We start from the raw sequence: 16,086 nt of genomic DNA, 5'->3' as shown, positions 1-16,086 counted from the left end.
TGAGACGGACGAAATGAAGACAGAAGAGAATGAAAGATTATCTGTGGAATATTACTGCCTCAGCATTTGCCTAAGTGATCCAAGGAAATCACAGAAAAACTTGGACCAAGGCAGACGGGCCCGGAATCGAACCGGCGTCCTCCCGAATGCTAAGCAATGGTCTAGACCTCTAGGCCATGCCGCTCGGTAATGTCAAGAGATTCAGAAAGGAGTTTACTTAGGTAATCCGTATCCGTAAGGCAAACTAGGCATGTACTTAGAGCGCGAGGTTGCAAAGGGACGCGCGCGCAAAATTTTTGAAAAATGAAGGGTGCTCTGCATTCTTGATTATTCCTACAACGCTTGATCTATACAAACGTATGTACCTACATAAAACAAAGTCGTTTCCCGCTTTATGTCCCTATGTATGCTTAGATCTTAGGCACGCAACGTATTCTGATGCTGTTTTCACTATTATTCAGATAATTTCTTTCGGGTTGTTTGTAGGTATGGGGTGTCTCACGGCGCAGAGTTAGGATTTTCAAATTAAATTTAAAAAAATCACTCATTTTAGTAACAATATTTTTATTAAAAGGTAATTAGCAATAATCCGGATTTCATTATTTTCAAATTAAATTTAAAAAAATCACTCATTTTAGTAACAATATTTTTATTAAAAGGTAATTAGCAATAATACTGATTTCATTATTTGAAAATTATATCTTCTAGATGTCCTCCACTTCGTTGCACGCACTCATGGAATCTGTCCATAGTATTTTGTATAACATGCCGGAGCATAGCAGGCTCAATTTCGCTTACGGCGAATGTTTTTTTTAACCCAGCGATATACCTTGGAGTATTGGCGTAAACCTTACTCCTTAAGATACACCCACAGGAAAAATCCCATGGGGATTAAATCGGGTGATCGTGGAGGTCATGCATCCTATTGAAACCACGTCCGTATACTTGTAGCAGTACGTTCTCGAACCATTTGTCGGTATGCATCAACAGTAACTGCTGTCGAATTTAAAAAAATACGACCCGATTGGCTGAAAGAGCACACCACACTGTTACTTTTGGTCTATGCAGTGGTGTTAGATGTTTTTGCCTGGAATGGATAGGTGACCCTAAGGGATAATTCTGTTTACTTATTCACATATCCATTCAAATGGAAATGTGCTACATCACTCCAAAACACACTATTCAAAGTACGAAATCTCTCAATAACAGTCTGACAAAAGCTTTTTCGTAAATTATGGTCATTTTTCGTTATTATCTGCACTATCTATATTTTATAGGGATGAAATTTGAGATCACGCATCGAAATCCGCTTTACATATTGATAGCCGAGGATTGCGACGAACTCTAGCTGCAACTTCATTTATTGTTCCTTCAGTTCTCGATGCTCTGCTCGGGCTAGAACGTGGCGGATTTATGGAGGAACCTGTAGCTCGAATTTTCTGCACTCATTTACGAATCAAATGTTCACTTTAACCTAACCTACATTCTAAGTGTAAACACCGATGAGGTGTTTGCATAGGGCGCTCTCAACGTTTAATCCACCTTTCGGTATTAATAATAATCGAGGAGTCGAATTCAAAATGACGAAGATGCAGGTTGGTGATCATGTGCGTAAATTAGTAGGGACACTGCTATCCCTGGCAAGTTTATGCCCCCCAACCCGTGGAAAAGAATTTGACGAGTCACGATATCGGCACAAAGTTTAGCAACATAGAAACCAAGCATATTAAACCTATATAAACTTACAGCTATTGAAAATCTGTCCCCTCCCCTGGGATAGTTCCCTGTCATTTCTACGTTCCCCAATCATCTAAGATTATTATTATATTATTATATTATTAATTAACTACTAGTTGAGTACGCCCATATTTGAACGGTGGTTCTCGTTGTCCATGATACAAGCACGTTCCATTTTAATTTCGATATTTTCGTAATGCTCGTACATGCAAACGGATATACACTCGAATTCAACGGTTACGGAATGTGATTAGAAAATGTGTATATGCAACTAATTATACACACTTTTAATCTCGCCCACTTTTCGACTTGTTTATTTTTAACTGGAATATGTCAAAATTAGAAATCTTAAAATAACGATTCTGATCAAACGAAAATATTCCGGTTTATACATGGTATTTCATTTATAACTGAAAAAAAACAACTTCCTGACTAAATACAATTTTTCAATTCAGTGACAATTGAGCACGTATCGTGTTTGTAAATTTGAATTTCTTTCATTACGGGCCTGATGTAAGCGACTAACGTCAAAGGCAAAGTAGGTATGCATCTTATTTCAATTGTTATAACCATAACTTATGATAAGTGTTGAATTCCTATTCCTATTGTTCTACGTTTTCTTAAAAACTTTTCTACAAAACGCTAGGTGGCCAGGGTTCTTTATGAATCACTTCTAAATATTCCGTAATCATTATAATTTCTTTTCTATTTAAAAAAAATAATACTCGTTATAATGAAGCTACATTAGGTCTACTTCAGCAGTAGGATCATGGAAATATGGGAGACTACGCTCTGACGCTATGTACATGCCTGTCCATGTATGTACGAAATCAATCGTATTTCGTGAAAACTGAAATTGCAGGCAAAAATGTAAATCTTGTCAACAGAAATAATTCCCGTCCTATTCAAGCACGTTATCACTCTCAATTTCAATGCACATCTATTTATAAACAATGATTTTCCTTTTACACATCTGGGCACAATTTTTGTTGTCATACGTATCTATTTCTTCACTGCCATCTCACGGACCATAACGCGAGTGCATTTTCTTCGGCTGCACCGTAAGTTAATACCAAACATAATCAACAACAAAAAAGCAACTAATTCCTACGTAAACCTACGTAAGATGAATTTTCGTAGAATCAGCTGGCAATTGTAACTAATTTGGAGTTGGGACTTTCCTTGCGGAAACCTTAACTCTAGCGAGTGAGCTACAGTCTAAGCTTGCTATACTAAACGAGTTCATCCGTCGCCATTCACAAGACGCGCCCCTAAGTCCCATGTGCGAGGACACAGTGTCCGACATTTCTTCCGCTCCTTCCTAGATTCACTGGCTTCACTGAAGCAGAGAAGCGTCGCAACAAACGCCGAAGACAAACACCCTTCCTATCATCGTCTTCGTCAACGTCTGCACACAATGAGTCGGAAACGGAGCAACCAAGTCAAGCCTTTAGAGTTCTCCCAGCCATTGTTATCCGCCAAAAGTCCCTTTGGCAAAAAATTCGTAAAGCCATGGAAATCTACGGTATTACCGATTCGATCAAAGTCTTTACCCCAATTCCGTGGACGATTTTCGTCGACTATCGTCGTACTTCGACGAATCCAAGGTTGAGTTCTCAACCAACCAACTTCAATAACACAGAGACCTTCATGTCGTCCTCAGTGGAGTCTGTGAAGCCATCTCCACAGACGATATTCAGTCCGAACTTGTTAATAAAGGCTTCGCTATCCAGGGTGTCCATCGAATGTCAAAAGGTGGAAAAATCTGGCCATTAGTGTCCGTCGGTTTCGACACGTCTTCCCCTAAGTGCAAGTCAATTTTCGAACTTCTGCGGCCGCAATCATGTTACCGCTGAATGCAAGACAAAAGACAGAAAAGACGCGACTCCCCCCTGTGCGAACTGTAAAGGGACCACCGCGTCACCAATCGTGGCAGTTTCAAGGTACCTAAGAAAACCGTATCCCGCAAAAAAAAACCGTTCAAGCAATCACCCATTCTTTAGCCACCCCCGTAACGACGCTCCTCCAAAAGTTTTACGCCAGTGAAAGCAGCCCCTCACTCCCATTCAAAAGTCCAATGCAACCCCTAGCATCTCTTTAGCATCAGTTGTTTCCCCAACTCTGGAAAAGAAACTCCAGGTCATCGTGCAAACGATGGTAGTCAGTATAGTTGCCGCCCTCTGAACACCTACCCATGGATAAAATAACCCAACCAAATCATCTTCGAGTAGTTACATGGAATGCTTAAAGTTTTAGAGGTAAATTGACTAATCTTGAACACTTCCTCGAGGAACAGTCAATCGGTGTCTCCTGCATCACCGAAACTCACTTATCGCAGAAAGTCAAACTTTTCGTCCCAAATTTCAAATCCTATAGAAGGGATCGCGAAAACTTCCGAGGCGATAGCCTAGCAACTCTTTACAACACAGGCCTGCCTCTTTGGTCACTAATTCATTAGAAGCAGTTGACATTGAAGTTTCTCTAACTTCCGCCTCCTCAGAATTATTTCCCTTTACCCATCTGATTTAAATCTTTAGGATTTCCCTCCTGCTCCCCCCAAACGTTTCGACCATCGTTGAAGGCGATTTCAATGCGAAACACGCCTCCTGGGGCTGCCGACACACTAACAGAAAAGGCATTTCCCTACTTGCCAAAGTTGAACCTCGCCGTTGAAGCTCTCCCAGATCCTGCGTATATCCCTGCCTCCCACAATCAACTTCATTCTTGACACTCCAACCACTTTCCAGCCCTAATAGAAATCGGCCGTTCAACCCTCAACCTCCTAAACCTTACAACTTCGATAGACTGGCTACGTCTCCGATACACTCTCGAAACATCGTCCTTCAAGTGCACTTCAATACGCACAATAATGGAACTCGATGAAGCTGTCGATCTCCTTTCAAACGAGCTCTTCACGACCTACCGCCCCTCCTCCTCTCCAGAAAAACCCATCCCCGCAGACATTCTTGCCCTTGTCAAGACGAAAAACAAAACCAGCCGTCTCTAGCAAAAAAAACGTGATCCCGCACACCGCACAGATCTAAACGCTCTCCACCGCGAACTTAAAACTCGCCAAACAGAATTCCGAAGCGCCACCTTCGAAATCGCTCAGGCAGAAAGACATCCTAAAAGCACTTGGAAAGTGATTCGCTCTCTTCGAAACACAGGGGTTTTAGTCGATAGGCGCTTCGGCGAATCCGATACTACCCCCCTTAAGGGAGTGTCTTTTGAATATTTGTCCTCCCCGAGGAAAAACAAAAAAAAAAAAAACAACCCAGTTAAGATGCAAACAGAAGAGCTACGAAATCATAGTCGTCGTGTTCACTGACAATGTTCAAAGCAGTTTCCAACGAAAGTTGTAGAAGGAATATAAATTCCAATAGGCCACAGTTCGTCACTCCGGAAAATTCTATACCCCAGACTCCCACCGTGAAAGCCTTCACTCGTAGATATCCCTCATTGTTGAGACAAATCTTTACTTTTAAATATCTCTGTTTCCATTATGACAATTTAAGTGAAATTTACAGAAACAGTACAAGTAAAATTAGAAATAGTAGCATTAAACTTTCCAAAACGTACAAGAGTTATTATAAAATATTTTCGAATTTTTATCACTTGCTGTTATACCAGAAGTTAACACTACTCTGCTCATCAAAATTAAGGATAATGTTGATACTTGTACACAATACAACCGTACTTTGACTCAACAGTTTTTGAGTTATTTCATTTTCCATTACATTTGTTTGCCGCATATACCTTTATCGCAATATTCTTTAAAACTAAAAGGTAGGTATAAAATCGTCTAAAAATTGTCATCAAAACATATTTGAATACCATATACATAAATTAATAATGCAAAAGAATTTTTTTTAAACATATTTCTTGATACCATTACCAGCTGTGAGAAATTTTTAAAAACCCGATTTAATGCAGCTTTTTTACTTTTACAATTATTTTACTTAAGTAAAGTGTTAAAGCTGTATGTTTGGAGCACGGCGTTGTACGGTTGCGAAACATTGACAGTGGGCGCGGTAGAAAAGGTTAGAAGCCTTCGAAATGTGGTGTTATAGGCGAATAATAAGGATAACGTAGGTAGAAAAGGTTAGAAATGAAGAGGTATTAGAAAGAATAGGAGAAGAGAGGACTCTATGAAAGTCAATAAAAAATAGGCGAGATAGGTTGGTAAGACACCTTCTCAGGCATGAAGGTCTAGTCAGAGACATATTAGAGGCAGAAACATGACTTAGGAGGGGTAGAGGTAGACCTAGGTTAGATTACTGTTCACAAATAGTTAAGGATGTGGGTTTTTCTAGTTTTAAGGAAATGCGAAGTTTAGCTCCGGATAGGAAAGAGTGGAGGTACGTGTCTAACCAGTCTTAGGACTGACGACCCTATGATGATGATGAAGTAAACACGTAAAGTTAAATAACGACAAAATATTATTTTACAATTTCTCTAGTTCACAAGTTTAAAAAAAATGTGGTATTATTTCGGTACACAAGAGCAATATCCCGCTGGAAAAAATGTTTCCACCGATTTTTCATAAAATGGGTCTATTGTTAATTAATAATTTATTTTCGAGTATGCGTCGGACAATTGATAAATAAAAACCACTGAAATTATTTCACTTCATGAAGAAACAAATTTTATGAATAGATAATTACACACTTTTTGAAAATTTGTTGTTTTTTTATTCGTTAGAAAATACCGATTTATAAATATGTGTAATTGTGCTGTCAGCACAGGGCAAAGTAGTATTACGTAGTTAGTATCAGCAATTTCTGTTGAAGTGTTCGATGTGTTGCATACCTATTTACAAACAATGAGTTGTGTATTGTATATTCATAAAATGTATCATATAAAATGGTCAAGTAAAATAAAGGCTGTAAAAGGTTTATCAGCCTTTAGCAGTATTGTCTAGCTTTAATACCACATCGCCGAAGCTAGTCATGGAGATTCATGTCTATAAAGATTTTTGTTAAGAATGTCAAAAAATTTTGTTTCCCAAAGTAACAAACGATTTTTTATCTATTTTCTTATTTAACATGTGGAAAACTAAGAAATAGTATCTTGTTTCAAATTAAAAAAGAAATATTAATTTTTCATACCTGCAGTACTGCATATAATATATGGGGTTAACTTCCTTTAAGACCTTCTCTAATAAATCTGCACGTCTTTTTTGCATTTTACTTTGATTTTCCATATTATCATCAAAGAAAAGGAGGTTTTTATATAATTGACTTTTATCTAATAATATATCAATATAATCTGAAGCTAAAGCATTTAAAGTGTAGTAGGAATGGGCTTTGTCTAACCAAGTTTGAGTATTATAGAAGACTTTATGGGCATCTTGTAAAGTCAATATATACTGATCAGTTATTTGACTTTCATAAAAGGTTGTCTTTAATGATGTAAATGTTAAGTCATTAAAATCAATCTGGGACGCTGTGATTTCATCCAGTTTTAAATCTGACAGATGCAATGTTAAATCAGATATCTTAGTCATTTCATCGGAGGAGTCAAGTAATCTTTCACGTGAAACTGAAAGTAGTAGAAGTCCATACTTAGCCCAACATCTTGAAACATCGGCACTTCTATTTCTAAAATTTTCCATTTTGGCTTCAAATTCTTCTGACTGTTCCTGAAGTATATTAAGTTGTTTTTCATATTCATCTAAAATAACAGAACTACTAGCTAAATGATGTCGTGCTTCTTTAAAGCCATTTCTTTCCATAAAAAACTGGGATAGAGTTGCTGCATTCAGTGCCCAATCAATACTATCATAATTGCCACTTTCTAATTGTCTTTTTAAAGTAATGTGACAGTAAATAGCACTTTTAAGAGCATCATTTAAACTGCCATATATTTGTGCAACATAATATAATGTTAATGTATAGACTTTTTCTAAGCTTTGTACACCAGTCTCAGAAGATTCAACATTTAATTTAAAAAGATCGTCAATATCATACGGAGTTAATGCTTTTTGCTTAAAATTATTATACAAAGATATTGCCTTTTCTAAATACAGTTTTGACTTTTTTGGATCTCTTTGTGACCATAGAATCCCAAACTGATTTAACATATTTAAGGAAACTAAAATTATTTCTGGCTCAGCTTCATATTTATCAACAATTTCTTGACACTGAATCAAACTCTTTTCACCTGCTGATAATTCTTCTGTATCAACGGCAATCATTCCCATATAAAGGTATGTTGCAGCAAGCATGCCTGAAACAGAAAAAAGAGATTCGCATAAATCCTTATTGTCTCAAATTTACTAGAATTACCAGTTAGTCTTAAATGTTCTTTAGTACCCACAATGCAATTCCGTAAAAGATTATCAATATTTGCTTTCATGGTAAGTAATAATTCTCTTGCCGTATATTTTGAAAGATAAGGTTCATTTTCAGGATCAGTCTTACAATCCTCTTCAATTAATTTTTTCACTTTGTTGTATTTATTTTGTATATCAATGAAAGATTCTCTAAATATAGTCATTATCCTTGAAGGGCTGATGTAACCAAGTGTGTTAACATACAAAAATTTTCATGCAGCTAGATAAATGTAAAATTAATTTATTTAAAACTGATTAACGTATCTTAATCACAATGTGATAATCTTAACATTTCAATTGATTTCAATCATAGATAATAGATCCACAAAGGAATTTCAATCATATTCATAGATAATATCATATTTCATTGTAAGCCCCATAGATAAGAGATATTGTGTATCAGAGATCAAGCACTCGAAAATGTTGCGCCACCTGGCAGTGGGACGTCCTAATTAAAGCAAAAAGCAGGCAATTCAAATGGGTTCCCTATTTGTTTTGTTATGTTTTAAAGGAAAATAAAAGATTAAGTGAAAAATTGACAAGAAGCAATTTTCTTAAAAATTTAAGATTTATTAGTGAATTCATTTTGAATTAATTTACCTACCACAGAAATTCACTAATATATTGAATTANAATGAAACACCCAAAAGTTAAGTTAGTTAATGTCAGGTAGGAATTGCAGCGGGCACTAATAAAGATAAACGAATAGCATTACACCAATTGATGTGTAACCAGAAAGAGATATAGACACCATGGACCAGGGTTCAATTTCCGGCAAGAGAGTGACAACAGTTATTAGTGAATTCATTTTGAATTAATTTACCTACCACAGAAATTCACTAATATATTGAATTAACGCTACAAAAATTATCACAAGTTTGATTATAACTTGACAATTTTTTACTTAATTATGTGAAACCGTAATAAAGAAATAAAAAATGAATAGCTGTTACATTGTTAACTGCGTAACAAAACATACAGTTACTACAAAGTATTCAATAAAAGTCAATAATTAGAACAAATAAAATTAATGCAGACTCTTTAGTAAACATAGATACACGATCTTTTGTAATTTAAAAGTAGAAATAATGTTCTGGTACAATGGTAAAATTAACATCAGTAGAGATGTAGCGTGGGTGACGGTAACAGATAAAAATGCCAGGCTTCAGTCTATTTGCGAGACTGGAACTAAGTAGATGATCTATTTGCGAGGGCAATAGTCAAAAGAAGATGAATCTATTTGCAAGATTGATTTATTTAAATATTTAAACATTATTTATACTATAATTATTTACATAGATTAAAAAATGTAAAATATCTATCTAGCAGTTTGATCTGTGTTGGATGGTTGACCTAGTTTTGGTCAATCCACGTAAATAACGGTAAATTAAACTAAGAAAGTTATAAAATACCACAAATGGCGCGGTAAACGCCATCTGTAGTACAATATGCTACATTTTAGGATTACGTATGCTCCAACAAGGCCCATTTAAATATATGGATATCTACTTGCCGCGATTCGCGTCTGGCAGTTTCGACAGAATACAGACTACTTGGAATTATTTTATTTAAGAAAGTTATATTCTCTGAAAATAACTTATGTTTAGCCAAACGTACAGTGGCGGATTATCCATAAGGCAAAGTAGGCATATGCCTAGGGGCGCAAGGTTAAAAAGGGGCGCGCGCGGAAGGTTCTAAACCTAAAAAGAAAATAAGGAAGAAGTACCTAATAAAAAAAAAGTATTTTGCAAAATATATGACAGCCGCCTCTGCAAACGTGGATGTAAAAATAATTATAATATAGTCAAATACAAACTACCTACTGTTTCTTATATCTGGTGTAACAGAAATAAATAATAAATTGATAATCGGGAATTCTCCATCTACGTAGCTGCAGAATTTTTATAACACTAGACCCTGATGTTGCCAACTTACCTACAGGACCAGCTTCGGATCTTCTTAAAAAAAATTGCCCTTAACCACGCTGTTGAACTCGCTGTGGGATTGTTTATTGCATCTAGTTTACATCCTCTAAAGCTCGACACTTATTTATTTCTGTTACACCCTGTATACATGTAATGCTGACTTTATGACTATTAAGAAGTGTAATGATAGAACAAACAAAATAGCTCAAACCCGAACACCAAAACACGACACTAGTTGTCCGAAGCACTTTTCGGTAACAAGGTTACTTTCTTCAGGGACTGGAGTGAACTAAGTTCAGAGACTGAAGTGAACTTAGTTATCTTACTTACCTTCCCATACAGCACATGAATATCCATAGGATGTTAAAAAAACATCCATCTTGGATTTTAAGGATATCTTATACAAATCCGTTTCATGTTCGGCGGACGTCTTCAGGATGTAGTATGGATAGACGAATGTCACAGTTTCGTATATTCATAAAACATCCACAAAGGACGTTTGAAAAACATACGAACGGGACATATATAGGACATTTTAGGAATGATATATATGTATTGTATATAATGTATATATATATTTGCTATCATATTTTTTGATGGAATAGGCTGTCTCTTTATACAAACGCATATAAATCTCAACCTAACTTTATTGCATACAAACAAAACAATATCTTATTTGAACATTATGAATAAATACAAGGCATTACAATAAGGAATTTCCTTTATTTTTTGTGATTAATCGTTCTTTTGCTCTTCGTAAATAATTTTTAATCGCTTCTTCTAGATCCTTGCTTGAACAACTAGATGTTGCCTGATTTAATCCAGCAGCATCTGTGGAATAGAAAAGAAACATATTAATAGTTTTTTAAAAAATATTAGTATGTAACTTATGATTAATCATACCTATCTAAATTTACTTAATGAAAACTTATAATCTTATTTTATTAATTAGTAACTTANAAAAGCAGGCAATTCAAATGGGTTCCCTATTTGTTTTGTTATGTTTTAAAGGAAAATAAAAGATTAAGTGAAAAATTGACAAGAAGCAATTTTCTTAAAAATTTAAGATTTATTAGTGAATTCATTTTGAATTAATTTACCTACCACAGAAATTCACTAATATATTGAATTAACGCTACAAAAATTATCACAAGTTTGATTATAACTTGACAATTTTTTACTTAATTATGTGAAACCGTAATAAAGAAATAAAAAATGAATAGCTGTTACATTGTTAACTGCGTAACAAAACATACAGTTACTACAAAGTATTCAATAAAAGTCAATAATTAGAACAAATAAAATTAATGCAGACTCTTTAGTAAACATAGATACACGATCTTTTGTAATTTAAAAGTAGAAATAATGTTCTGGTACAATGGTAAAATTAACATCAGTAGAGATGTAGCGTGGGTGACGGTAACAGATAAAAATGCCAGGCTTCAGTCTATTTGCGAGACTGGAACTAAGTAGATGATCTATTTGCGAGGGCAATAGTCAAAAGAAGATGAATCTATTTGCAAGATTGATTTATTTAAATATTTAAACATTATTTATACTATAATTATTTACATAGATTAAAAAATGTAAAATATCTATCTAGCAGTTTGATCTGTGTTGGATGGTTGACCTAGTTTTGGTCAATCCACGTAAATAACGGTAAATTAAACTAAGAAAGTTATAAAATACCACAAATGGCGCGGTAAACGCCATCTGTAGTACAATATGCTACATTTTAGGATTACGTATGCTCCAACAAGGCCCATTTAAATATATGGATATCTACTTGCCGCGATTCGCGTCTGGCAGTTTCGACAGAATACAGACTACTTGGAATTATTTTATTTAAGAAAGTTATATTCTCTGAAAATAACTTATGTTTAGCCAAACGTACAGTGGCGGATTATCCATAAGGCAAAGTAGGCATATGCCTAGGGGCGCAAGGTTAAAAAGGGGCGCGCGCGGAAGGTTCTAAACCTAAAAAGAAAATAAGGAAGAAGTACCTAATAAAAAAAAAGTATTTTGCAAAATATATGACAGCCGCCTCTGCAAACGTGGATGTAAAAATAATTATAATATAGTCAAATACAAACTACCTACTGTTTCTTATATCTGGTGTAACAGAAATAAATAATAAATTGATAATCGGGAATTCTCCATCTACGTAGCTGCAGAATTTTTATAACACTAGACCCTGATGTTGCCAACTTACCTACAGGACCAGCTTCGGATCTTCTTAAAAAAAATTGCCCTTAACCACGCTGTTGAACTCGCTGTGGGATTGTTTATTGCATCTAGTTTACATCCTCTAAAGCTCGACACTTATTTATTTCTGTTACACCCTGTATACATGTAATGCTGACTTTATGACTATTAAGAAGTGTAATGATAGAACAAACAAAATAGCTCAAACCCGAACACCAAAACACGACACTAGTTGTCCGAAGCACTTTTCGGTAACAAGGTTACTTTCTTCAGGGACTGGAGTGAACTAAGTTCAGAGACTGAAGTGAACTTAGTTATCTTACTTACCTTCCCATACAGCACATGAATATCCATAGGATGTTAAAAAAACATCCATCTTGGATTTTAAGGATATCTTATACAAATCCGTTTCATGTTCGGCGGACGTNACATTTTAGTAGTACGTAATTTATTAATAATTTTATAATACACGCGTATATCTGATAATATCTGCTGATATCCATTGGATATCCGATGTATGTCCTATAAAGACATCTGTACACATGTCCAATGAGGATATACATAGTATGTCCTCCACTAATCCCTTTAGGAAATTGGACATGATGGACGCAATAGGGACGTAATCGTACATCCATAGGATATTGCGTGCTGTATGGGTTAGTAACCTTGTTACTGAAAAGTGCTTCGGACAACTAGTGTCGTGTTTTGGTGTTGGGGTTTGAGCTATTTTGTTTGTTCTACAACAACCGCCAATGTTTTTCCAATCTTCATAAGTGTAATGATAGTTCTCTAATAAAATTGGATATTGAGGATAAGTACCCTAGCGTGGCCTGTACCTTACCTTTTAGTCGCCCCCGATCTCTCGCCTCATTGTTTTTTTTTTGTTTTCGTGGAGGAGAGGAAATCTTCAAAAGACACCCGGTCGCCCGCGCGACCGGGTAGTGTCGGATTCATCCCGTAAGACGCCGACCGACTAAAACCTCTCCCCCTCAGGCCATTCTAGGGCCGCGAAGCCCTCTCAGCCGCATGGTTTACTTATTACTGTGATTAGTATTTAATGAGTTGGGTGAGTGTCTGAGCACTGCCCAGTAGTTGTAGTAGTATTTCGATTGGTGTACTAGCGTTTTCAAGTTGGTTTGCTAGCTTTATTATCGCCGTCTTTATTTGTAACAAGTTGATTTTCCCAAGGATGTTGGTGTTGGTATTTGTTTCGTTGTCGAGTGGGTCGTGTCGTCTTTGTGAAGTCGCTTTGGCGTAAGATAGACCATGTCTTACTGCGTTTCTGTTGACTTTGGTTCGTTGTTGTTCTTCGGTTTTCGGTGAAGGTTTCGCTTTTTTTTCTTTCGTGAATGCAGGGCAGCCTCGATAACTGGCGGGATGTACGCCTTTGCAGTTTCTGCATACGGCCTTATCCTCTTTTGGTTTATCGCAGTCTTCCGTTCTGTGAAGTTCTGCGCACTTCACGCATCGTGGTGCTATTTTGCAGTGCCGTTGAGTGTGTCCTAAGCGTTGACACCGATGACATTGAATTGGTCCTCTTGGTTTTCTGTAGTTCGCAGCAAGTTGTCATATTCTTGATTTTCTCTTCGTCGCTCCTCTTGTAGGTGATAATCAGTAGCAGGGGGATGGCCTTGGAGCGAGATTTCATACGGTGTACCGCACAGTCATATATTCCCTTGTTGTCTAGATCGGTCGACACATCGCTGGTGCTTATTGTTGTAGGGATTTCCTTTATCACGTACTTTATTGGACGACTTGCTTCATTACCGAAGGTGTAGTACATGGTTTCGGTGCTTTCTAGGTACTTAATTGTCCTGCTGTGGTCCTGATGGTTACGGGGCCGGAGTCGGATACCATCTTTTGTATGGGATGCGCCGCATAAGTTGATCTGTTGTTGTTTCAGCTCCTTGCAGATGGTGGTCCAGTCCTCAGCGTAATGTAGAACGATCGATGGTGGTCTACGTTCGTTGGTGGTTTCGCTGTGTAGTACGTCGACTGTTTCTTGTCGGTAATGGTTCTGGATCTCTAGTATAGCTATTTGACGTCTTCCTTGTTTTCTTCGGCCTTTCGAAACCATCACAGTCCATGGCGTCGTACATTGTTGGCTGGTTAAGCCTTAATAAAGGCTATTTGTATCGTCACGCGATTTTGTTTGTTACGTCTGCTTCGTTTCGCTGCTCTCGACGAACTCGTTACAGAAATATCACCAACCTACTTTATCCACCTAATGATTTAGTAACCTACAACCATCTCCCCACTCAGTAAGCCATTTAGTTCTGTTTATGCGTGGATATATGTTGTGTTAGTTGATAGCGTGTAAATCGGTTTATTGGGATATAAAAATAAAAATAAGTTGCCGTTTAAATGTAGAACAAATGATGATACCTATTTGTTTTTTCATATCGGGAATTTCTTTGGGTAGTGGGAGTTCCAAAAAAGGACAATTTTTGAGAGACTCAGTTATCCAGTCAGGGCCATGTCACCAAAATTTAAAACCTAACAAATTTTCAAGTGATATTGTTATTATCATTGTGCGAATGAAGTGGATTCTTGGGTTTAAATGACTCGATTACTAACAAATATTTTAAGTTGATTTGCTGGTTTTCTTAACCAGCAAAGGACTACAGAAGTCAGTATATAAATAGCACCTATCACATTTAATTTTTATTGAATTAAGTACTTTTCTTGTTAGTTTCGAAAGAACCTATGTTCCACACAATTCCAAACGAGGCAAAATTGTGAGGGGGGCGACTTTACCCTCTGCGCATAATAGATGAGACCGTGTTTTATTACTCTTATTAGTAAACACAATCTAAATACACCACCCCATTATCCTTTTCGCTGGCGTTGACAAATCCGTGTAGTTCAGTATGTGTGTGATTTTGTAACTTTATCAAGTGCTCGATTTTGAGGTCATTTAAAATTGGTAGTTTTTGATTTAATTTATAAATGATGTTTTTATGTATACTGAAACCGGATCGTCCCAATAATAATTTAGTAAATAAATTCAGTGTTGCCCAATCCGTCATCTTTTTCGATGAACTTTTTATTTTTTCAATTTATCTCAAATAATTTTAATGAATTCTACAGCTTTTCCCGTCGAATTCTGTCAAATTTTGAGCCTGTAATAAAAAAATAAAAATTTCCTCACGCACATTCATACGCGCATTGTTATCGACGCACTGACACTAGCTTACACTTGTACACGGACTCACACATGCAGCCAGTCTCACGTACGCCTATCCCTTCTACTACGTGAGGAGCCGAGTGCATCACTAGCGTCTCACTCTCGCGTCCCCTACCACCTTCCCACTCACTTTTTATTCTTCTGTAGCGCGCTTCTGATTGGTTACTTTCATTAATTAATTACTAATTATCTACTTTACAAAAAAATTTCAAGCATGGATTTTTGGGCTCAGAATTTTTTTCTCTTTCGATCCCAACAATTGGGTGCGCGACTTCTGAGACACCCAGTATATATAATAAATGCTTGTACATACCTCCTTAAAGTAATCATACACATCGGCCATTTTGGCCGAGTATCTTCAGCTAAAACAATAAAATAAGTAAGAAAAATGTATGTGTGTACAAATTCAAACATTTATAAGTGAATATAAATAACAAATAATCACTATGACTGTAATAATATGTAATGAATGTTTCTACATACCAAGGTAAATAGTGGCCTGTGGAGCAGGCCCCCTTTCTACCGTGAAGAATACATTAACGTACTCCCCACGGTAGATAGTGGTGCTGACATAAACAGCACCAGGGGGAGGTTGTTGTTTTTTTATTTTAAAAAATGAAATTCCCTAAAAATTTAAAATTATTATTATCAAATGTAAATATTGTTTTAACTTACCTCTAGAATGGTATATTTAGTGA

The 16,086-nt window shown here is 36.3% G+C and overlaps 1 protein-coding gene across 1 annotated transcript in view; it reads right to left on the bottom strand.

Moving 5' to 3' along the window:
• LOC108741423 (protein KBP homolog) overlaps positions 1-8,385 on the bottom strand; it is a 25,217-nt gene extending 16,832 nt beyond the window's left edge. The window contains exons 1-2 of the mRNA XM_018476240.2: positions 8,025-8,385; positions 6,846-7,965 (exon numbers count right to left, since the gene is read on the bottom strand). Coding sequence (XP_018331742.1) covers positions 6,846-7,965; positions 8,025-8,235 — 1,331 coding nt within the window. The 5' untranslated portion in view covers positions 8,236-8,385. The remainder of the gene's footprint in view (positions 1-6,845; positions 7,966-8,024) is intronic.
• Between the last annotated feature and the right edge of the window lie 7,701 nt (positions 8,386-16,086).

The sequence above is a fragment of the Agrilus planipennis genome, unplaced genomic scaffold (assembly GCF_000699045.2).
Source record: "Agrilus planipennis isolate EAB-ADULT unplaced genomic scaffold, Apla_2.0 scaffold287, whole genome shotgun sequence".
Classification (NCBI taxonomy): domain Eukaryota; kingdom Metazoa; phylum Arthropoda; class Insecta; order Coleoptera; family Buprestidae; genus Agrilus; species Agrilus planipennis.
Note: the sequence above shows the minus strand (reverse complement) of the source record. Positions and strands in the feature narration are given on the sequence as shown.